At 43.7% G+C, this 24,922-nt stretch overlaps 1 protein-coding gene across 1 annotated transcript in view; it reads right to left on the bottom strand.

The window, feature by feature from the left end:
• Positions 1 to 3,680: 3,680 nt before the first annotated feature.
• Positions 3,681 to 24,922, bottom strand: part of LOC137866350 (raftlin) — a 95,418-nt gene continuing 74,176 nt past the window's right edge. The window contains exons 8-10 of the mRNA XM_068702173.1: positions 14,742 to 14,845; positions 9,937 to 10,012; positions 3,681 to 9,155 (exon numbers count right to left, since the gene is read on the bottom strand). Coding sequence (XP_068558274.1) covers positions 8,499 to 9,155; positions 9,937 to 10,012; positions 14,742 to 14,845 — 837 coding nt within the window. The 3' untranslated portion in view covers positions 3,681 to 8,498. The remainder of the gene's footprint in view (positions 9,156 to 9,936; positions 10,013 to 14,741; positions 14,846 to 24,922) is intronic.

Here is a 24,922-nt window from a genome sequence, read left to right as displayed (position 1 = left end):
ATTCCCTTTCTATACAGTTGGCGGGACAAGTGATCGAAACAAAATTGGTGAAAAATCGAAACAGATATCCTTACTTTCAGGATGGGCCAAGCTTAAAAAAAATCCTGGATCCTACATTTCCCATAATGCAGCTCAACAATGTTTCGTCATTAGGCCGTCCCTGTCTGTTAGATGCCCCCATCTTTCACACCTTACTTGTGACTTTTACTTAACTATTATTTATAAGTATTGTAGCCTACTTTCAAGTCACATCCAGAGTAGGCAGGCCTATACAACACAAAGTCACATGACGTAGTCATGATTAACTGTATGAGACTACAAAGTAATATGATAAAGTATTAAGTCATTATGGGTCAGTGTTAATGTTATTGTAAAATGTACATAGGTTTTAATCCCTGGTTTAATTCCCCACCTGGCCAGCAGGCTAAGTGACCCAAATCAAACACACCTGGACACAGGTGCATGCTGGGTGTGGCTAACATGCTAAATGCTAACATGCTTGTGGTGAAGCCTCCTGCTGACTTTACAGAGGAACGTTCACCTTCTTTCTGCTGCCTGCACCCACTCAAGGACAGAGAGGCTGAATGGACTGGTTATACTGGGACAAAGAGACGTTAAATGGACTGGTTATACTGGGACAAAGAGAAGTTAAATGGACTGGTTATACTGGGACAAAGAGACGTTAAATGGACTGGTTATACTGGGACAAAGAGACGTTAAATGGACTGGTTATACTGGGACAAAGAGACGTTAAGTGGACTGGTTATACTGGGACAAAGAGAAGTTAGATGGACTGGTTATACTGGGACAAAGAGAAGATAAATGGACTGGTTATACTGGGACAAAGAGAAGATAAATGGACTGGTTATACTGGGACAAAGAGACGTTAAATGGACTGGTTATACTGGGACAAAGAGAAGATAAATGGACTGGTTATACTGGGACAAAGAGAAGTTAAATGGACTGGTTATACTGGGACAAAGAGAAGATAAATGGACTGGTTATACTGGGACAAAGAGAAGATAAATGGACTGGTTATACTGGGACAAAGAGAAGATAAATGGACTGGTTATACTGGGACAAAGAGAAGATAAATGGACTGGTTATACTGGGACAAAGAGAAGATACATGGACTGGTTATACTGGGACAAAGAGAAGTTAAATGGACTGGTTATACTGGGACAAAGAGAAGTTAAATGGACTGGTTATACTAGGACAAAGAGACGTTAAATGGACTGGTTATACTAGGACAAAGAGACGTTAAATGGACTGGTTATACTGGGACAAAGAAAAGATAAATGGACTGGTTATACTGGGACAAAGAAGATAAATGGACTGGTTGTCCTGGGACAAAGAGAAGATAAATGGACTGGTTATACTGGGACAAAGAGACGTTAAATGGACTGGTTATACTGGGACAAAGAGAAGATAAATGGACTGGTTATACTGGGACAAAGAAAAGATAAATGGACTGGTTATACTGGGACAAAGAAGATAAATGGACTGGTTGTCCTGGGACAAAGAGAAGATAAATGGACTGGTTGTCCTGGGACAAAGAGAAGATAAATGGACTGGTTGTCCTGGGACAAAGAGAAGATAAATGGACTGGTTATGGATGAAGAACGAACGAGCTGAAGACTTCAGCTGGAGCAGATCGTGGAGGACTTTGCGGTGCGCAGGACTCCCAGAATGCCGTTCAGACAGGTGAGTACAACAACACACCCATGTTGCAACTACAGCGCACAGAGGAGGACGGTCACATCTACTGCGTAGCATTGAAACGAAGCACTGAGTGTTTCTGCACTACACGGTGAGCTGAAGCTGTGCAGGCTCTCCTCTGATGTAATGTGTGTGTATGGCTGCGGCGGCGGCCGTGGAGTTGATATTGTTTAAAGAGCTCTGTGTTGTTTTCTTTGCCGATGTTTTATTCTACTGTTGATTCAATAAGTGGTGGCAGTTTATTTATGCACTATTTATCCTAATGTGCGCGTGCGTGTTTCACTAGTCCACTGTATTTTGCACACAAGGCCTTGGAGAGCCACTAGATGGCAGTGCAGCGTCAAGGGGAACTTGAACCTACATCTCACCAGGAAAAAAAACCAAAAACAAAACTTTTTATGACACATCTAACACAAGCATTTTAGATTGATTTCATGGCTGTAATGAATTCTGGATCAATCAATTCAGCGTTGGAACACCTGGAACCGCCGTATAGCTTCACCTCTCAGTGACCCACAGAGGCCCTCTGGGCACAAAGGCCCCCCCCCCCCCCAAAAAAAAAAAACCCTGCATTGAATCAACATCAAATCTGGCCTGAATGCTGTAATGACATCTTCTACCACAATCACGAAAAACAACATTTATCCAACTCTCAAGAGGAACTTTATTATTCAAAAACATGCTGCAACCTCAGCAAGTTTTTTTTTGTTTTGTTGCGTAGCGTTACCTCTGGGTCTACATGGCGAGGAACCTCAAAGGATGTAACGCCCCGGGTCACACGTCTAATGTCCAAACCGCAGCCTCAGAGTGTTTCTGACCAGCTTAGCGGCTCGCCAGCGGTCCCCAATCTGCCTCCAGAGCAATTAACGCCTCCTGTAGTGAACAGAATGGATGAGGGGTCGGCGGTTTTTAGTCGAAGGCAAAGCCCTCGTCCTAATGACCGTAAGCTCCCCTGGGCTCCCAGCTCATGACTTATAGATCACACCGGCTGTGTTGACTCAACTGTAAATATACTCTGTCCATGAAACACTGTAGGGTTATTATCATGGCTGCCGGGGCCTCGGCTTTTATGTGAAACATTGACGCATGAGGGACAGGTTTGGGGCAGAATGGCATTGTTTTGATGTAAGGGCATGATAAATGGTATTGCTGTTTTGTGCTGTATGGGTGAGGGTGTAATAACTATAACGTTGAGCTATTCTAAGGTCTCCACAGTCATGAAGGTAATAACCAGATGGAGCGGATTTAAAAACAGTTCTCTTCTTCTGCTTCTTTTGGTATCTTCACTGCGTTTAGTGGACTGCAGATTTTTTTTCCTTCAGTGTGATCTTTCTACAAGGACAGCGTGGACTGTCCTTGTGTGACACCTGAACGCAACACTTCTTCTGTTGGTTAATGGCACAAAGGTCGCTCGAGCACCGTCCGCTGTGTCTGCTGAGTCTCAAGGTTTCAGGTAAAGCTGCAGCGCTCCAATCCGCTCCGTCTTCCTTTTCTCTCTGTCTTGTGAGCGTCGCAGCTCTGTGGTCACTTCCTCATACGGATGCTAAATAAATATACTTGTGCGAATGTCACTTTGCTATGTGGCAACCTTCTTTACGCGCCGTAGTTTTATGCACAAATATCATATAAAATCATACTTGCAGAGGAAAATACTGCAAGGATATTTATACTACTGAGTGAATAAAGTTATCTTCCAGTTCTCTCTCTCATTATGAACAAATTAGGACAACAATATAAAGAATATTAAATGGACCCAGTTCTTTTTTTACTTGCAGGAGGTATCTAAACCCCCCCCCCCCACCCCAAACTGGAAAAAAATGATACAGTATTAATGAGTTTATGAGTCAAATAGAGCCAAACTATAATTCCTGAAAAGCTTTGTGCACCTCAGATACTTTAGCCGCTGCCTCAACAAACGGATCCCGTATTTCCTCTGACACAAAAAGAAGCGACGACACGTGTACACATTAAATATAAATCATTTTATAATATACAAATTGTACAGATGTCATGAACAATAGGAATGTGGACATACTCGGGATAGCAAAGATAAAGAGTACTTTTTTTTCTTCCTTGATAGCAAACACTGCTATGCAAGTGACACCAGCACATGATCAAAGATACTCAACATTCAAGATGGCAGCCGAGGTGATAAAAAAACATCAGAGACAAAAAAAAAACAACAACCTAAGAATACATTTTCCAGAGGCTGTGAGCAAGCTAAAGTGACAACGCAGAAGAAGAAGGGGAAAAAAAACAACCAAAGACGGCATCCTATTGTATCATGTTCTGTCATTTCACATCATAGTAGCACACAGGAAATGAACCATTGCGTTTTATTTTTCTTTACAGCGTCACCAAGAACGATTGCACCAGCGCCACTATTGAGGCTCAGAGACGATTATGCCGATAGAAGACAGGAAAGTGTATATTATCTTTTTTTTTCTTTTCTTTTCTTTTTTTTTTTTACACAAATGGGCAGAGAGCTGCAAATGTATATTTAAGTCTAACATTAGTCAAAGGTCTCCTCCTTTCCATGGTTCAGCATCATTTAACTGATGAACTGTGAGATCCTGCCTCGCTTTTCTCTCCCTGTCGTCTGTGTTTTTCTTTTACCAGGGAAAAAAAAAAAAAAACCCCACCCCAAAATAAATCTCAATTACCCACAGTCCCTGAAGTGTACACATGTCAGAGGTCAGACTGCACTGCCACCAATCAGCCCTTATCAGGGAGGCCGCGGCCTCAGGTAGGACGGGCGGACGCAGGGCCGCTCGTAACTTTTAGTCAAGGTTACGACCATCTTTGCTTGTGGAAGTCCAACAAGTAGGAGGAGTCGAAAAACACGGTCATGTCACATGACTTCACCTCGCCGTTTAACTGATGTTTCCAAAGTCTGCTCTTCTGGATGTTGTGGAATATGATCCGTTTTCACAGGATGCCAAAGGGGAATAAATGTCACAGTTTCAGATGGGGGGGGGGGGGGGGGGGGGGGGGGGGGGGGAACAACAACAAAAAAGAGAAGGAATACTGAAACAAATTCATGAAGCAGATACAGTAGATGAGTTATGTTTATCTCGACGACGGGGAAAATTAAGAAATTGATTAAATCTGTCGAAATAAGTTGACCAGGATTCAGTGGGGACATTTTGTCAAAAATATTCCCAATGAGCTCGTTGGCTATCAAAAGGCGTCTTTTTCTTTTTTTTCTTTTGGTATTGCCTTTCATAATAATTCATATTTGTCACATCCGGACAAACGCGTGAAAGTGACAGCTGAGTCTTATTTGTTCCCCCAGCAGCTCTGACGCAAGAGGGATCTTCAAATATTCCTTGAATACAATAAGTGCTTATTAAAGCTCAAACAGCCGAAAGCTAAAAGCAGCTGAGAGAAGGAAGATTAAAAAAAAGAAAAGAAAAGAAAACACCACAGAGAATACGATATGCCTTCATATCTTAATTCAATATTATCAGAGTGGTCATTTGTCACGTGCTCCTTCAAACGCCTGTGTACAGCGGTGGGGGGAATCCATTCTGGCTCAAATATGACCCTTGACCTTTTAGCCATTAGCGATCCCGCCCACGGGTCTGGACTCCGTCATAGTGGAGGGCGAGAGGACAAGGAGCATAATGGATTTGTGGGTTTAAAAACCAACAACGGCCCTCGGGAGGTAGCTCGACGCGTCGGTCAGAAACACATCTTTAGCAAGCTTTAGCGAAACAGCAGAGGCAACACAAAGCCCACAATAAACTCTCCGGACTCAAAAACAGAACATTCACAATAATGATAAGAAAATAAGAAAAGAAATGCAAAACAATCTTCAAAATATCTCCTGTTACCTTCATATAGACAAACACTTTCATCCCCTCACTCTGAATTCCGGTAATAAAACAGGGAACAACAGCTTCAAAAATACCAACACGGCCTGTAGCAAATCTTTCCCGTTCGACTATAACAAACATAGAACACTGAAATCACTGGTGCCTCTAAAGGACATTTCTAAAAAGCAGATCGTGGGGCATTTACAGTATAGTAGTAAGGCTAAGCTGGTCACAGTTTTCATACTCTACTCTACACAAAATCACTTGCCATTTTACATTGAAAATCTCAGCGGCGGGCGGATTCATTAAGGAGAGCACTTGTTCAGCATAATCGATCTCACTTGTGTGTAATTGAAGAGTTACCTCTCCGAAAAGGAGACGTTTCTCTTGACCAAAGTATCATCTATTCTCATAAAAGGAAAAAAAAAGATACAAATTATGACAAAGTATAGTCTGTGTGAAGCAGGACAGCAGGTAGTTTACGTTCTTGATTAACCGAAAGCTAACATCTTAATAAATAGGCTTTCTGATTATATATTGTATGAGGAGGTGTGTGTGTGTGTGTGTGTGTGTGTGTGTGTGTGTGTGTGTAATTTCTTTTTTCCAAAATTTTGAGAACACACTCTTCCTCCTCAGTGCACATGATTCCCCATGACATCAGCGTTAAATCTGAAGGCTATTTGCATGACATGTTGAGGTGGTTTGCTTTTCAGTCCATCCCCCAATAAGTGACCCGCATTATAAATGCATGATTCCTGACAGATACCCCACTGACAAAACCCATTAGTGAGCTAATGAGAGCTCCGCACCGTGAACGTCGCCACCTTCCTGCCTCCCTTTCACCCCCCCCCCCCCCCCCCCCCCCCCCCCCCCCTTTTTTTGTAAATGGAAAGCTACAAGGTGCCATGAAACGGCACATTATGACTCGGTTATTGTCAGAAATGATGTCGGGGAAAGAGGTGCTTAAAGAGCTGGAGGTAAAATAATGACGGGAATCTCAACGGGGGAATGCCGTACGCAAGCAGGCCGTTACTTTTTAAATGAGCCTATTCATTTCTTTTATTTGACTCCCTTATTCTCTGCGGTCTTTTCTCGTTCGCTCTCTCTTTCCACGTCTCAATTTCTCTCCCCTCAATCGTCAGTTCTTTTGGGTCCCTGTAAACAGCGAGGCTCGGCCCTGACCGCGCAGCTTAACCGTGTCCCCGCGCTGATGACAGCTTTTGTTTGTGGCCGTTGACTGGAAATGTAATTAAGACATTTTTTATTTATTTTTTTGTACTTTTGCGCAAAAAAAATAAATCCTCACTCCTCCTGCATGTGAAAGCTAACTAGGTGCATCTGAATATGAGTTCTGCCCCCCCCCCCCCCCCCCCCGAGCTGCAAACATTCAGCTGAATTTCACATCCTTATCTGACTCGGCTGTGAATATGGAACATTCTGTATGCAAGGTGAGCTTAGCACACCACACACCAAAGAGTGATTATCGGCTCTCTTTGAAGCACTTGACGGCTTAGAGCTCAGCGTAAACAATTATCTCTTCACCCTACTCTGGATTGCCTGTCGCAACAAACGCCTTTCCCATCACCTCTACCAGCGCTCTCCTCCTCGTTCCCTTCCGCATCACAACCGGCTGACTCTGGCGCACAGAACGGGAAATGGCGATGCGGTCTGTGATCACGCAAAGACGCCTGCCCTTAAATTGTCATGTTGTGTGGATGATGACCTGTCAAGATTCTGCCTCTTGGATTTGTTTTTGGAGGTGACTTGTCTTTTTCTCAGCTTCACAAACTGAAAAAGAGCTGCTCTCAATATAAGTACCTCTTGTAACAGGTGCTTTATCTGGGTACAACTACTAGGACTTAGGTTTCTCAATCGCAACCAGAGAGCTTTCTCCGATCCACGGTCGCTGCTGCTCTCTCAGTTTATGTAATTAACCCGTACAATTACGTTTTCATTGAGAATCATGTAACCATAATAATAATAATAATAGATAAGGAGTAGAACAGACATGGAGCTGATCGCCGTGGTCATTCGATTATTTGAAAGTAGCCCCGCTTTGCAACGTTCCACGTAAAAATGGCCGCCGCTCTGACCGTCCTGCTACGTCGATTTCAGTGGGAGTGTCTGTTCTACTCCTACTCTATTTCTACGCATGTAACGTTCCTCCCGTAAAGGCCTGGTCACACCAGAAAGTGGCACAGTGTCATTTAGGGTGTAGGGACTATTCACAAGGCTAGTTGGTAAACTATAAATGCTAACAAGCTAGCGCTAGGCATTCTTAATAGTTCTCCTAGCTAATTTTATTTTTTTTAGTTTCAGTTTAAGACATATTTGTAGCATTGACTCCTTGTCTCAGAACTGTCTCTTCTGTGTAGCAGTTCATATTCTGACATAGGAGGTGAATTCAAAATGGATGACGCAACACTGCTAAGCTAAGCTACGATAGCGTCCTCCATTACCTCGGCGTTTTAACACTTTCAGGATGGCCTACTAAAAGATTTACTTCGCCCTGACAACCAAACCCAATTATTTCTGCAATTCCATTGAAAGGAGATTAATTTTGCTGGTGTGACCAGGCCTCTAAACTGTTTCTTCTTAAACGAAAAGAAAACGCGCCAAATCTGATCATATAGCACCATTCTAGATTTCTAACCCCCTGTCGATCCTCATCCTGTTACTCCAGTGTCTCCACATTGAAAGTCTGTTTTAGATATATACATTCAGTATGTGTGATTATGCATTAGGGCTGACGTTACATGACATCTCTCTGTAGCTACACTATGGCAGGTTGCGGGTGAATTGTCAATGAAAGTTGGTCGGTTTGTAAAATGCTGCAGCGATGGGGATCGAAGCCCCTTTTTAATTTTGATCCGGAACAACAACCGTGAACCGGTTCTTACGATGGGGGACTTTGAGAGGTAGGGTGGGGGGAAAAGAAATCTTGATTTGGACTACATGGGGCTACTCTTCCTTCTCCTGGCTTTCGATAGCCGGTGTGGCCTGTGAATCTGCCGTGATCTCCTTGGCGATGACATCCACGCCTGCCGGCTCTTCCGTCTTGCGCTTGATCGCGATCTCTTGGCCCTCGTCTTTCTCCTCGTCCGTCTCCACCCCGTTTTCGATCACAGCTTCTGCCACTCCCTCGCCTTCTTTTTCTTTGGTCTCGCTCCGAGCTTCAACGGTCGCGACGATTTCCGTCACTTCCTGGACCTCCCCGTTTTCTAAAGGCTCTCCGGTCTCTTTTGTTCCCACTCCTTCCGGCGCTATCTTTTCTTCTCCCTCTTCCACTGTGCCGTGTTCTGCTCCTTTGTCCTCTGTCTCTGCTCCTCCATCTTTCCTTTCAATGCTTATTTCAATCCCATCATCAATCATTCTATCTTCCTCACACCTCACCTCCCTTTCTTTGGATGTCTCACTTTCTCTCGCTGCCTCTACATCTGCGGCGTTCACCCTCTCATCCCTACTCTGGTCTTCCTCTTTCTCAACCTTCTCTCTGTCGTCAACAATCTTGGGATCGTCTGCATCCTTCTCGGTCTTTGTTCTTTTCTTCTTCTTGTTCTTTGCCGTGTCTTTGATGCAGTTCTTGTTGGACTTGCTTCGGGGCTTGAAGATCAATTTCTGAAACATTCAAAGTTTACATTAGCATGTTAGTGGAGCGCATTGTGACTCTTTTTAAATATGCTTTTGGGCACAAAGCAGTGCGCACAGACTTAATTAAGAATGGATCACAGCGGATCTAATATTCTACTGGCATAACGAGCTAATTCAAATGAGTCTCATTGATGCCGAGAAGGAAATTGAGGCCACTTTGAGGGGAGGAATTGGTGGCCTCCAGGTCTGCGGTCTGACCAAACAAACAGGCAAAAAGTTAATGCAATATGTCGTCAATTACCTGAACAACTTCTGCAGGGTTCAACACACTGCAGGGATAAAGAGAACTGAGATAGACTGCAAAAGAAACGGCCAAGAAAATCTTGTTAACGCCAGCAATTCCCTGAGTCTTAAGGCCTATTAAATTTGTTGTTGTGATGGCAGTTTAAATTCGGGTCACAGAAAGCGCCAACATGGATTCATTCCACTGCGGACAAAGGTTAGCTTTAGAGGTTATCGCCGCTCTTCGGGGTCGCCGAGAAAGCATTGCCAACCCTGCTTCTCCAAACAACACATTTGTCTGTTGCTGAGGAACTCCCGACATCTCAAACGGAGAGGAGTCGCCTCACACATGTTTCGGCGCTCTGTGTGCGTTTGGCTACTTGGAACAAAAACAGCTGCGGATTTGAAGGTGGCGAAAGGTGATGTTGGCCCTGGATAGATGGTTAGCAGGTGTCTGAACGGCTGGCTGGGAGACTCCACAACCACCGCGGCCAAGAAACACAGAGAGGAATGTGAGGTTGTGTACCTTGGATTCCCTCTTCTTTCGGCCCAAGATTGGTCTCTGCAGGAACACAATCTGTTTGGTGGACAGACTTCCATCACTGAAAGAACAGAAACAGAGAGAGAGAGAGAGAGAGAGAGAGAAGAAGAAGAGGAGCAGCTGTAAATGTTGGCAATTCAAAAAGCTCATTTCTTAAATTAAAAACCTTTTTTTTTTTGGCACGAATTTATTTATAAATGATTAGACATAAAATGATGAAGGATTGGAGATAACTTTCCCCAGTTGCTTTTCAACATGTATTAACGAACACTGACAGATTCTTTGCTTGAAAAATTGCAGCAGAACCCTTAAGATAAATATGTATAATTCATTTGCGTTAAAATCCCGAGATAACGCAGATTGGTCCACACTCCTCCTGACCTTCCATCAAGATAGTCAGATGATTGCTGATCACTGCTCTAGCTCTACACTCTTATCTGACAGTTCAAGGATATAGGGTTGTGGCCCAACCTCTTCACCGCCATCGTCAGTCATCGTCACCCCCCCCCCCCCCCCCCCATGTTTCACACGCAAGGTTGCAGATTTTTTTTTGAAGTCCGCCTGAACATCTTCAACTTTTCTCAGAACATGCGCTACTTCTCTTTTCCTCAATTCCCCCAAACATAATCCTGCGTCCCGTGCACAAGTCACACACTCCTGTGTCTCGAGGAGGATAATCTGTACAAGTGCTCGCGCTGACAGATTAATCGTGGAAATGCAGATTCATTTCTGAGTGGGCTTCCTTGTCTCACTCTCACTCCTCCGTCTGCTCGTCTTTGTCAACTCACGGCCCCTTTCGGGTCTCTCTCTCTCTCTCTCCCCCTCCAACTAGCTGCCTGCTTACTTTTACCACTCTGCTTTTATCTCCTGTGACAGACTCATGTTTGACAGTTTCATTGTTTGTTTTTGCTTTATTCCTTCTATTTATCTCTTGCTATTATTGGACAGGGCTTAAAAAGCAGATATGTTGTCCTGCGCCGCTGTCTGACACAAGTTCAATACCACGTGCGCGCACACAGACACACACACACACACACACACACACACACACACACACACACACACACACACACACACACACACACACACACAAAGGTTAGGTGCTGTCTAAAGTTAAGCTGGCAGCTCAACCTTGCACATGAGGAAAGATGGCAGGTTTATGATCGCTGCAGAACCCTAAAAGCCTCCTACAAATCTTCCCTTTCTCAACATCAAATGGACTTGAGACTCCTCTAGCAGAAGGCTTACTATCTAAACCATCCAAAGCCCACCACAACTTCTTTTTTTTTTTTTTTTTTTTTTCCATTACCTTCTTCCTCCCAACATTTATTCGTAAGCTATTTTCGAGGCTGTCAAGAATGCTGGACGGCTTCCTGGCGAATCAAAGCTGAAGACTAACCGGAGTTCCCAGCAAAAGCCCCGGCCCATTAAGCCAGAGAGGAGTGGATGGCTTAGAAAATTACAGGCCTTTACTGAACCTTCTCTCGGCTGTCAGCGTTATAACTTGCCATATAGAACAGCAATGACCTGTGTCTATTTCTGGGTGAATGTACCTGATGGCAGCTTCATCTTTAAGGCGGAAATAGTCTACTGCCCACCTCTGCTGCACACTGCCTCTTGAAAAATACAAAACACCTGACAAATCAAATGCTGCGCTCCAAAAAAAAAAAATGCGGATTTTTATTCCAAAGAGACTCTAAACTATCTATGTTGATCACTATTTAGTCTCCAGCAAATTTAGATACCTGCAATAATGAACTAATTTGTCTGCACCATGTTGTTCCCTTGTTGTATGTTCGCTTGTTCCGCGGCTTATGTTGAGAAATTCACATTTACTGTAGTTAATGGCTCTAAAACGTAATTACCGTCTACATTAATCGAATGCGGGCAAACAGGAACGCATGCTCTGAAACAACTACATGAATTAATGTTGTGTGGAGAAGCCGCTGAGCACCAGTTAGCATTAATTTCAGACGCGGCTGAGATCACTGACACTTATCCGACCCCTCCAGATGAAGTGCAGTCTGGAAACCCTCAGACTACAAAAAGCGTGCAAATTTGTCGTTTTTTTTTTTTTTTTTTTTTTTTCTTTTTCAAAATTGGAGGAGTCAACAGCACAAAAACAAGTGTAATGAGTGTCGCTAATCTGAAATAGATCATCAACCATTATTTCGCCGCGCAAAATGTTTTCAAGACGGGGGGGAGAAATGAGCTCCGTCTTGTACTGTATGTAGGCCGACTCTGATTAATTAGCCATGTTGTTGTGTTGTGCTGTGGCATTTTGAAAGAGAGGAGAGAGAGAGAGAGTGGGGGGGGAAACAAAGCATGAAAATAGAGAGGTAATTAATCAGCCATGCTGGGAAAGAGCAGTAAACATGACCAGCTGAGGTGGGGGCCGAGCAAACAATCGGTCGGTGTACTGATGGAAACGCCGCGAGTACACTTCATCAGTACGACACGGCGTTGTGTTGAAGAATAGTTTTACATTTTTCAAGCCCATCTTATTAAAATGATGCTAACGTGCCTGTATGTACAGACAAAATATATCCGTACTGGCAACAAAGGATCCGTTTCCTGTCCTCGTTATTTTGAGTTTGACAAATCAGGCGGGGATCCTCCAAAGTAAAACATTGTTTAGTATGTTTAGTTTCACCTCCGGCTTTTCTGGACATCGTTTCCTTGCTGCAGCAGAGGGGCTTGAAAGTGGCTGAACTTTAGCGGCCATTTTTTTTTTTTCTTCTACACATCAAGGACTGAGGCTTGTCTCCCATCACGGCACTCTGAAATTGCTTTTGGCTGTACTTTGTGTCCATTATAGCAAACTGGAACCATTACAGTGACGCATTACCCTTTTTCAATGTACATGTGTGTGTATTGAATGAATAAAATGTGACCCTATCTTTTAATTCAAACTAATGGTTACATACTGGCAGCGCACTGTAGCTTACTGTATGTTGATGTTGCTAATATTTTTGCTGACGCGACACATTTACTGTTGGACTCACTGTTTGCTTTTGACTGTGTGGACTTTGTAGCATACTTCACATGTTGATCTTGTACTGGAACAATGCAACTAATTTGACAGCTAGCTGTGCTTAGGGAATACACTCCCTTCACTTTACTAATGTTCTGGTCACAATACATATGGTTTACGTTATCTCCCCTCTTTATGCCTCAGCGACAGCCGTGGGCGGAATCATTATGTTTTTTTTTTGGGGTAATTTGTCCGTCCCCTTGTAGTGAACGCTATATGTCAACTATATGTCAGCTATATGAAATTCCCCTATCCAGGGAATTTCTTCAAATTTTAGCACAAGACGTCCAGTTGAACTCCAGCATGAAAACACGTATTGCTTTTTGTCCATTATTCAAGAATTCAAACGCTAATGCATGCAACATGACTGGTTAAAGACTTCAAAAGGCAACCGCTGCCTTCAACCTCGTGTGAAACATCATAGTACATTCAAATCAAAGAGCAGCCCTGTCAGACAGTGAAGGCTTTTTTTTTTTTTTTTTCTTAAACACCTATGGTAGGAGTGATTTCCAGAGACTCGACCACACTGCAGCGACATATCTGACTGGTGCGGTACATCGTCAGCATGCCGAAGGACAAATTTTGTGTCTTGAGTTGAAGCTCCTCAGGGAAGCCTGAAGAAACGTGCGAGGCCTTTTTGACCATAAGCGGATGTGCACTCATATAGAAGCCGTGAGCGATGAGTCAGCACGGGCTCAGCAGAGGAGCCGTTGCATTTCAGCGAGGAGGTTTTCCACCAACCGTCAGAGCTGCTGCTTTTTGACTCTTTCGCAGCTGCTTCTCGGCACGAAGCTCAGCCCAAATTGGCACAGATTTAGGTCAATTTCTTCTAAAAGCCGTCTTAGTCCTTCGAACAATAACTCTAACAGATAAGGTGTGCGTGCTACGACTTGTACAGTTTTCACTGGAATACTGAGGCATATACAGTCGGTAGTGCCTGCTACAACTTTATAATGTCTTTTGGATTTAAAGTAGTACGCTAACTTTTTTTTTTTCTCTTTTTTTTTCTCGGCTTAACATTTCTTCAGAAACACTTTGTAGGTTTTTGAGTGAACTTCAGAGTCGTCTCCCAGCAACAAAACTAGAAGATGGCACAAGTGACATTTTCCATTTTTATTCGCGGTAAAAAAAACAAAAGAAATCAAAGTGTGTGTGTATTCCTTGTAAACACGGCAGTGACAGAGCTGTTACTAATAAAAAAGCTACTTCATTGTCATCTTGACGAAACTCCCAAATGTCAACTTTTTTTATGAACTGAGGAAAAAAAGTCTCGTTTCAAGCTCAATGCACTTTTGGGATAATGTGTGTTTTTGAAGGATTCGGGAGCAGCGCTGGAACATTATAAAGTAGATTTATTTCGCAAGTACAACCTTGAGCTATAGGGCTATTTATTATGTCTCCATTTGAGCACATCTTCAATTTAATTTTCATTATTTTAGAATCCTATTTACATGTATCTTTTTTTTTTTATAACGTAATTTTCTAAATTAGTAAAAAAAATATAAAATGCAAAGTAGAAGTGTACATAAGTGTTCACCCCTTAGGTCATAGGAGACACGGTGGTGCAGCTAATTGGTTTAATAAATACCATGATCGGCTGTGTGTTCTGAATACTTATTACTTGCTCATAATTTAAAAAGTAGCACAGAGGCTTGCGGCTGCTGCTGTTGCAATTCCTTCTGGTGGCCAACAGGGGCCGTCGGAGGTCACCGATTACTTAATGTCCCTTTTTAAGTGGTCAGATGAGGGTCATTACCTGTTGGTCTTGATTACAGGAGTTGGCAGCACACAGGTGAGCCTCCATCCATACGTGGCCAGGGACTGTAGCAGGGGAACATAATCTGCCTTCACCTGCAAACCCTGCGGAGAAAAACAAAGACGTCCATTACAACCTGCAATCAGCCCGAATGCATATCATGTAGCGGGAGCGCATTCAGCTGCTCTGATTACGGCTGTGAGGCGTCAAGGTACGAGACGCAATCAAGCGCCGTCGGCATTCCCTTCAAATCTCGGTTGACGAAAACTACCTTTCCTCTCACACTTGATGGCTTTAGTACAATGAGTGTGTGCCGCCGTAGAGCTTGTTTTCAGAGCAATGTACACGGCAAAGAATGACCAAAAAAACAACAAAACTGAGACATAAACTGCTGAACAAACTCCCTGGTTGCCATGAGTCAACATGGCAACCATCTCTATTCATGACGAGCGTTTGTCAGCACAGTGAGTCCTTGAGCAAATAGGCTGCTCCTGTGAAACTGCTCACTTTGTGGTTTGTGCTATTAGAACACTCAATAGCAATGAGCTATTGTCTCAATGACGGATTTAATCCGAGAATGGCCGAAACACAAACAGCTATATGATTGTTTTTGACTTAAGGGTTTAGTAATTGTAACTGAAATGCACACAGATTACTAAATGTGTACACACACACACACACACACACACACACACACACACACACACACACACACACACACACACACACACACACACACCCTGTTCGGAGAGGAAGTGTGCGGGTGGTTTGCCATTCTTGTCATGTTAGGTAGGCAAACTGCAGAAAATGCAAAACCGCAGCGTGTCAGTCAGATTGCTCGAAACCAACAACGACACACACACACACACACACACACACACACACACACACACACACACACACACACACACTATGGACTGTGCAAAATAACAATAATTTGAAAGACAAGAGTAAAACAAAAGTCTCAGTATTCAGGCCGTTAACCCTTTTTTTTTCTCTTTTTTTTTTTTACATAAATTCCAGACCGTTACACCCGGATGTGCAGCATGGGTGCTGATATGAGTCAGAAAGGCGGTGAACATGAACACATGAACTTCACAGAGTCTATTCATAGAGCTCGGATCAACTGTACGAAAGCAGAGACTTCACACCTACACACACTACATTAGCCTTCACTGTACTGTGAAAGTCTCAAGTAATTAAAGCTGCACCAACCGAGGTTTTCATGTGAATATACTGTACATTCATCAGCGTGAGCCCCAGAGAGGCTGCATTAGAAAAGTGTCCCTTTTGTCCCAGAAGGAGCCGCACCACAGATTGTGTGAGAGAGAGAGAGAGAGAGAGAGAGAGAGAGAGAGAGAGAGAGAGAGAGAGAGAGAGAGAGAGAGAGAGAGAGAGAGAGAGAGAGAGAGCAGGATGACAGAACATGAACACAAACAGACCTAAAGCAGTCGCATATCAAGTTGTAGGTTGCGAAGCGCTAATCGTTAGAATACAAGACGCTGCTCCAGACATCATTTACACAAGCATTACTTTCGAAGTTCCTGCAGGGAGTGGCGCATCTGCATTTATTCGGAGGTTTACGTTGGAACCACTCCCAGAAACAGGCTCTCTTTTCAAAGCCTTGCCCGGAAAGTAAATTGAGAATTTTTTTTTTTTTTTTTCTGTAATGGCTTGCTGTTCTTTGGAGTAGGTGAGAGTTAATCACAGTCCCCGGAGTGTGGCTCCCCTCTCTCCCTGACTTATTATGCAGGGCCACCTCGCTGCATCAGCACTCCGGCACCAAACCCACCGAGCCTCAAAAAAACAAAGCAATCACGGCGCCATCTTTGTCTCCGATGTTATCTGCGCGACTGTAGAGAAGGACCACACGGTGAGAGGAGCTGTAGTTCAACAACCTCGTTGGAGCTACTTTAAATGAAATCCAGTTTTTTTTTCTTTCTTTTTTTTTCCCTGAGATCATCTTTGTCACACAGATAAACACATTTGTACCTTGGAGCGGCGGACTCCAACCGCCTTGCTGAAGGGCATCTCAGCATGAAGAGCAGAATATGTCAGTGGCTTCCACTGTCACAGCTCTCCCAGCTGATCATGGTAGCTAAAGCAACAACTGCAAAGGCAATAACCCACTTCTAACCTTCGCGCTTTTGATGTTAAACCTCCAGTCTGTCGTTTCCTGAGACGGTATGGAGATGTATTATCCAGTGTTTGGGAACTTGGACCTAAGACTAACTTTGTTTTCATCCCTATGGCGAGAGAAGGGGGCAGCTGCAGGTCAACTGGAGGTTCAGAGCGTTCGCTCAACAAAAACACCAGGATATTGTCTTTCTTTAAACCCCCCCTCCCCCCCCCCCTCCACCGACTCAGCAAGGCAGACATAACAAACCATAATTCTGTGTTGCACCAGCTCTGAATGTGGCTGTAATTCTGCAGACAACTAGGGTCAACAGCTCCGCAGACACAGTCCAGTAATGATGAAGCAAATACCTTTTAAAAAAGGGCCATTCAGATACTGTTCCTGATAGAGCGTTGTCACAGCAACAGGAAGTTCAGCACTGCAATATTTGTGCTTTCAATTTTTTTTATATATATATATATACAGTTGCCCTCGCTGCAATTGTGCAATCTAGTCGTCTGCACCACTCGGACCGCAAGATGCATGAAACAAGTTTGGCAGAACAAGCTCACCACAAAGTCCACTCGCTTACTGTTCTGTAGCTTCCAATCCCGTCACATGATCAGCAGAGGAGTTTGTCCAACTGTCATGTAATTGTCGATTGTCTGAGCACGTTAAGGGGCTTCTTGTTCACGTTGGTTTTTGGCATGGCTTCATTGACGGCGGTGTCGGTCAGTTGTCAACTAGAGACTGAATTTGCCTCTGTGTGCCACCGCGAGGTTGACATTTATTGGTGTAAGTGTAATCTTTCAATAAATGGATTGCCATGAAATTCGGACATCCTTGGTGCCCAGAATTGTCAAAACTTTGATCCCTCTTTCAAACATCCATCATCAGGTCAACTTTTTCATTTGTCCAATGCTTTGGTTACGCCTACGCACCTTTTTTTAAGCACCTCTAAAGTTTAGACTTTTACATGGTATTAGTCAAGACCAAACTATGCGGCCTGATAACAAGATGAGTCGGAGCATGGAGTTCACTGCTCCTCCTCTGCTCTCAGTGAAAGCTTTTATCGTGTGCTTTTTACCAGGGGGAAGAAAGATATTAGTATTTGATGTTTGAAACTGATGACTGAAACCTGGGTTGTGAGACAGATCACCAGCTTTTAAAGCGACAGCCCTAACTATTTCATTATTTAAAGAGAGAGGGCCCCAGAGCCACATTGTGACAGGGGAGCCCAGAGTTCTTCCCCGTGTCTCCGTTTGCTGCTTTGTTTAAATTAGGTAAGAAACCAGATGTTTTTTTTTTAACTGATCCGATTCTTCTCACTGTAACCTAGTTTGGTGGAGAGAGGAACAAGAGATGAAGACACAGTTTCTGTGTCATGTTAACCACAATTCAGATCCAAATCTGCCTCCTTAGACAGCTCACTTTTGCTCATCACTCCACCCAATTTATTACATGACATTATTATTTTGTTGCTGATGTGTAAGCAGTATTCTACTGCTGTAACTGGTCAAGGTGGAGCATCGGTTTAGAAACGTGGGGTAATATTCCCCCCTGAAATGGAGTATAAAGTAGCATGAAATAGAAAACTCTACAGTGCTCGAGTAAATGTACTCGGTTACTTCTCGCCACAGCTAAGCCTCTATTCTGTCACGTTGTTTCTACTACGCCTGATAAACATCCACGCTACCTGTGAACCAGAACCTCCGCCCCGGATCTATCGGCGGCGTCGTCGTCACGTTGTCGGACAGAGCGGGGCGCCACCTCTCACTTTCGGGGGGACGGTGCAAATTACTCTCCTTCTATCTGGGTCGCCTCTTCTCTCACCTCAGTCAGAGAGGATGGCGAAATCACGTCAACGATCGGCCCTCCGCAACGACAGACGGGCCACAGCATGAGAAACAGGAAGCATGAGAAATGTGTTACATTGTAAGGATGTAGGGAAAAAAACCCCCCGACTAATCTGCATCCTGCGTTCTTTGCATTGACGAGTGGAAGTGAACCCAGAGAAAGACACTCAGTACCTTTCTGTGTGAATGCGGAGCTTCTGTGTATATATATATATATATATATATATATATATATATATATGACTGAGGTGTCCTTGTCTATGTCCTAAAGTATTTCTTCAAAGCGTCCTCCCTGCCGCACCGACTCTGTGATGTGGGGCCCTAATCCCATTTCTTTAGTTCCCTGAGAGTGTGAAGTGCTGCTCTTCAAAGCCGACGGACGCGAGTGAATTCTGGGAATGAGTGACAACAATGTCGGCGCTGCTAAGCTCCTTTTCGCATGCTTTGACTTTGGACTGCCATTTCTTAAATTTGAACTCCGCTGATATTAACTTTTTAGGGTGTCTTTCTGCAGGAGTAGACACACACACACACACACACACACACACACACACTCCTTGCAGTTTTCCCGGTTTGTCTTTTAGCTTACGAGTTGTCAAGATCAAGGAGCGAGCAAGCCTGCCAACATCGTCACAGTGCAGCGCTTGAAGTGGTTGAGAGAACATTTTACTTCCTGACAATCACGCTGGGATATCTAAAACCATGTGCCGACGGTAAAGCACACACAGCTTCTTATTAAATCGACCTTTTAGATCCTCCATCCATCTGAAGTCAGAGAGAAAACAGTTATTTCAGCTGTAAATTATTTCGTGAACACCAAAGTCATAAAACAACAGCTATTTTTTTTTTTTTTTATGTTCTAGCTGCACTAATAATACCCATAAACACTGCTCTTCTGGCGGTAACAAGGGAGCTACTGAGCGATCTGTCTTGCTATCCGCTCTTACCATTTTTCTAAGTTATGCATAAAGCATTGCAATCATTTCCTTGCAGGTTTTGGTTTGTTTGTTTATATTCTTTTTCACTGTGAATATAGTTTCAGTAGTGGAACCAAGCTGCGTCTCTGCTGTAGCTAATTAGTGTAATAAACACCCGTGCCAGTTTTATTGCTCTGGAAAGGAACATTTTAAAGGGTTGGTAACAAAAAGAACCCCCCAAAAAAAACCTAAACTTTCTCATTTACCTCCAGTGGCCTTGCTGGATCGTTTCTGTTTTATGTGCTGCGGTTTGGAGATTTGTGCTGCCCCTTGAAACGGAGGTGAATTGACTTTTTAGTTTGTGCTGCTCAAAATTCATTCACCCTCTCTATTTTGGGGAGGTGGCACACTAAGATCCTGTGCATGGATGGATACCACTGGGTGGAAGTGTAAAATAGTCTTTTTGGGGGTAAATTGACCCTTTTTTTTTTAAGGGTGATACTTTACAGACCCATTGCCTGTACATTGATCTTTGACTTCTTTATCCCTGATTTTCCTCTTGGGGGCGCCTCACCAGGATTACATGTCAAAGTCGATTTATTGTTGTGGGAGTACTACACAACCTGTAAAAACATGTTGTATAATGTCTTCTGTGGCTGTGAGGGAGCTTTATCAAGTCTGAGAAAACTTGAGTGATGTTATTTTGGCCTTGAAACTACATTTTTTTTTTTTTTTTTTTTTTAAATAGAAAATGTGCATCACACACTGTGAGCATTGAGGGAAAAACATCAGGATCTAAGGAAAGACATGGCTGCAATCCCTAGAAATAAAGGGGCGAGACGACATGGAGAGGAGACTGTGTCAACGTTTTCACTCGTCTCCCGACTGACTTGGCAAAGGTTTGATTGGCAGCTAGTTCTTCCAATTGCCTGCCAAGTATAGTATAAAAGTACCTGCCCTTTTCCAAACAGTCTCCAATGACTCCTTCTCCGATGGTTCTGTGTAACAAAACCATCCGGCGGGTCGTGTTGCCCAGACGAGGCCGTTGTCTTGTCACCTTGTGTCGTCCAGAATCGCAGGAGTTTCGCGTACGTTTCGTTCCTTGGGAACTTCCGCCGCGCTGCTGGAGTTCACTCATCCAACCGGACCGCCGGTATCGGAACTCGCCACGTCGTCACCGGAAGCCGACACTCTTCACAGACGAGAGCAGGTTTACTGTCTCGACTAATGATAGGCGTGTTTTAGGATTTGGAGACGCTTGGGAGAGCGATATGCTGACTGCAGCATTGTTGGAAGTTAATGACATTTGAGGCAAATTAACGTCATTTTGTTTCGTTAAGGATCAAAATAGTGTTTATTATTATTTCTCGGATACTGTCTCAAATTTCACAAATGCAACCATACACCTTACAATTTAAATAATATCTGTTTCCTTTTTATTTTTTGGGTTCTGTAGATGGAAATGTAATACTAAATTGCTGGTGTGCCCATTTTAAAAAAAAGTACACTTTCTGGCTTTGCACTCCTATAATGCTGTCAGACTTGCACTCGCCCTCAAATCGCCTCAACGGAACCAGAGGTATTGTCTCCTTTGCTCCACACATTCTTCTTCCATGTCAAATTCTGGCACCTACACTTCCCACAATGCCAACTTGATTGCAGTGTTATGCTAGTAGCGGGTATTGTAGCCTCGGGCCGCTTGCCTCGAGCAGAGACGAGTAGCGTTCTAAAGAGGTCTGGTAAAATCAAAGAGGTCTTTGACGCTCACGTTGTTAAATTGATTTAAATGTTCCAACCGAAGGTGAGATGGGTTTTTTTTTTAAGGCTTGCACCGTCAGGTCAGATGCAAATATTCTACATCTCGTAAACGGTTCCCTTGCAGTAGCATGGCATGTTGGATATATTTCTAAACTTTTAATATGGTCTCGAAAATGGAACATACGTTTGTCATAATAGAACCTAACGCTGGCAGAGTTGAAGTGGATAATGGCGCTTTAAACAACATATTAGGAAGGTAAGAAAAGACAGGATGAGAAGCTTCTAAGAGGGGGCTTCAATAGAGGGGTCTGATGTTTTCTTCAGTAGCGCAGGTGAAAACCAGTTCATCCTTAAAGGATGAACTGGTTTTCACCGCAGCAGCTCATTGCGAGCAAAACGTATTACGACCAACCCTAGCTGGGGTCTGAAGGAGGCCTTGTTTTGTTTTGGCTGTTGCTCCTTTTTAAAACTCAGAGAGAGGAAAGAGTGCTTTCACTACATTAGTTTCCAAGGCAGCTCCTGAATGGATTCTCCCACTGGACACGAGAGATGCGGAGCTGCTCCTTTTTATTGGAGTTTCATAGCAGAGATTCTTGATGAGTTATTTATTTTGAGCGTGGTTTCGTTCAGGCAACTGCTGCATCTTCGGATGCATTCAGAACATCGGTCAATAATCTGTTGTTTTGCTTTTTCATGATAAGACATGCAGCCTTATGCTGGACACTGTACGTGTGAGGATGTCTGTCACTTGTCATTTTATGCATTTTGCGCTTTTTCTTCAGGCTGCACTTGCATCTTAATTTCTCTCTGATTTTGTTTTGAAGTCAGAATGTTTTCACATTTGTTGGCTTTTCATCATTGTACTTAAAAAATAGTTTGATACCTTGTCAGAGTAGAACTAAACCAACTAAATTAAACTAAACTCTAAATGACCTGATAAGATGAATGTGTTTTTGTCATTTTTATATGGAAGCCTCTTAGCGTCTTACCTGTCAGCCATGTCTATCGTTCTACTTATTGTAACCGTAAAATCGACCGACGCTATATACCCCGCTCCACTTAGATACTGTCGCTAGGTCGGACAAGCTTGACAAAAAGAAACATGGAGGTGTCGGTTCTGTTCAGCCGGGTGCTGCAGATTAGTTTCTGGGCACCAGGCAATATAGCTTCAAGAAGCTGACCGCTTCCTGAAGGATTACGGTATGCGATGGAAGGATTACTCGGGTAACTTTGCCCGTTGGGGAAGCTGGACGTCGTAGATATCAAAATAAATGACACCATGAGTTACTTCGGGGCGACAGTCGTGACACATGGCCTTAAAGAGGTAAAAACAAAAGGGATGAAATCATTCGGGTTCACCAGACGCCTCCCGCCTTCGACCTGCACTCCCCACTGGGAGCCGACACCGACACCACGCCGCTGGAGGCCCGGGCCGTGGTGCTGGGTTTCAGATTCAGAACCATGACTAGGACTAAGCGGGGCAGACCGTCAGACCCTGCTGCAGTAAAACCAGAGGGGGGGGGACTCTGGTGCTCGGAAACACCACCGCCAAAATCAACACAAATGAAAGTTCCTCACAGTATCTGTGACTTTATACAATGTCATGTGACTCAAACGGTAACGTCACCTCATACAGACGTAGCTAAGGATAACGGGAAAGGGGACCGAGGATCAGCCGGCGTCCAAGCTTGCTCAATTGGGCGGGACTTATGAAGGGTCAACTGTTGTCAAGCTCATTGAAAAAGCAATGCACGGCAAAATAAATGACTTAAATTACTTCATTTTTCGTTACTCGGCACAACTCTTTTAAAAGGTGCCTTTTTTTAAACGACTCCAAAGCCTCCACATACAGTATATTCTATCTTGAACATCTCATTGTGATGCCATTATAAACGGAACAATTCTAAACATCTTTCTTATTCCATCAGCGATGAACAGACACCGTCCCAGAGACGATACCCCCCCCCCCGCTTGACGACAATATCAATGATTGCTATCCCTCAGTGGAACGGCTTCCTCTTCTTCTCTGAGCTTCATACATCCAACCACCTTTTTAAAGACTTCCGGATAAATAGAACTGCAGAGCTTTAAGGGGGAAAACAAGATGGCATATATAAAGAAGAAGAGGGGGGAAAAAAAAGAAAAAAAAACACGCAATCAGTATTCTGCCTTATTTTTCATTGTAATTATCCCGGCACTGAAACAATAATGAGCTGTGAGGATACTTTGCATATCAATTTTCAGGCCGTTATCACAGTGAATGGGGATGATGTGAAGCCTCGATCGCCCTTTGTGAAGGAGTGTGCTGTCAATCTGATTTGGCGTGGCGCAGATTGCTCGGGTGAAGCAGTTTTTTTTTTTTTTGTGTGATAAAGTCCCAGTGGAAGACTTGATTGGATCTCTTGGAACACTGGCTGTGGGTTCGGCGTTGTTCACTGTTGACGTTTCCGAGGAAGCCTTGAAATCCATTAAGCTGTAACGGCATTACCGTTCATCTCAGAGGAGGGGAGGTTTTTACTGCTGCCACCAGACGACTGCAGGAGGCTTCTTTTTTTTTTTTTTTTTTTTACTTATTTATTTTTATTGGCACATGAGGCCATCAGCACTGGGCTGGACAATCACAGAGCCACATTTTTAGGGGACAAAAGTCTCCTTTCACACTTGGACAGCCACAGGCCACAAAAAAAAAAAAAAAAAAAAGTCTAAATTCAATTACAGTGATAGCATCGACAAACAGACACACAGAACCCAACTCATCCGCACAAACGCATGCAGCTGCATGCACAAACATGTATACACACACAGGCACACACACACACACACACACACACACACACACACACACACACACACACATATACACACACACATACATACATACGGCTGAAAGGCAATGAAATGGCCGCAAACCCTTCAACTCTAGACAGAAATCAATTTCCAACTTGGAACTTGTGCGGAGGAGAGACGGTAATCGGTGGGCAGATAAGAGCTAGTTTGCTCCTGATAAGACAAGCGACCACGACACATGTCCCATAAATTGAGATTTGACAGATTTGCCTTTAGGGTTGTTGGCAGGGGGGGGGGGCTTGAAGGGCACGATATCTGAGTGACAACTGATTACTATATAGGAGGTCCAGACTTTTTAAAGAGGATTTGTGCTCTAAAGCCTGGGCAATGTGGCTTAAACATATTGTTGAATAAGACGATATCCACGCGAATATTTTACCGATATCGATTGGTGACGGAGGTGAAAGACGAACACAGGACCGTTGTCCAGGAGATCGCTGCAAATCTAAAAGTACGGTTGACATTTTGTCAATCGTTTGTCGAGTTAATGCTCTTTTCCTGAACTTGACTTTGTAGTTTCGTTGCCTAAATCCAACACCCCGTGAAGAAGGAAGTTTATTTTGAAAACGTAACGAGTGCAAAACTGACGCTAGAGGAGTACGTAGAGCGTCATAGTTTGAAGCTTAGTGCCACCGCCACCAAATCGAAAGCTCACCGTCTTGTTCTATGGAGCACTTCTAGACCTTA

The sequence above is a fragment of the Cebidichthys violaceus genome, unplaced genomic scaffold, assembly GCF_023349555.1.
Source record: "Cebidichthys violaceus isolate CVI_PGR_0920_01 unplaced genomic scaffold, fCebVio1.0.p SCAF_81, whole genome shotgun sequence".
Lineage (NCBI taxonomy): Eukaryota > Metazoa > Chordata > Actinopteri > Perciformes > Stichaeidae > Cebidichthys > Cebidichthys violaceus.
Note: the sequence above shows the minus strand (reverse complement) of the source record. Positions and strands in the feature narration are given on the sequence as shown.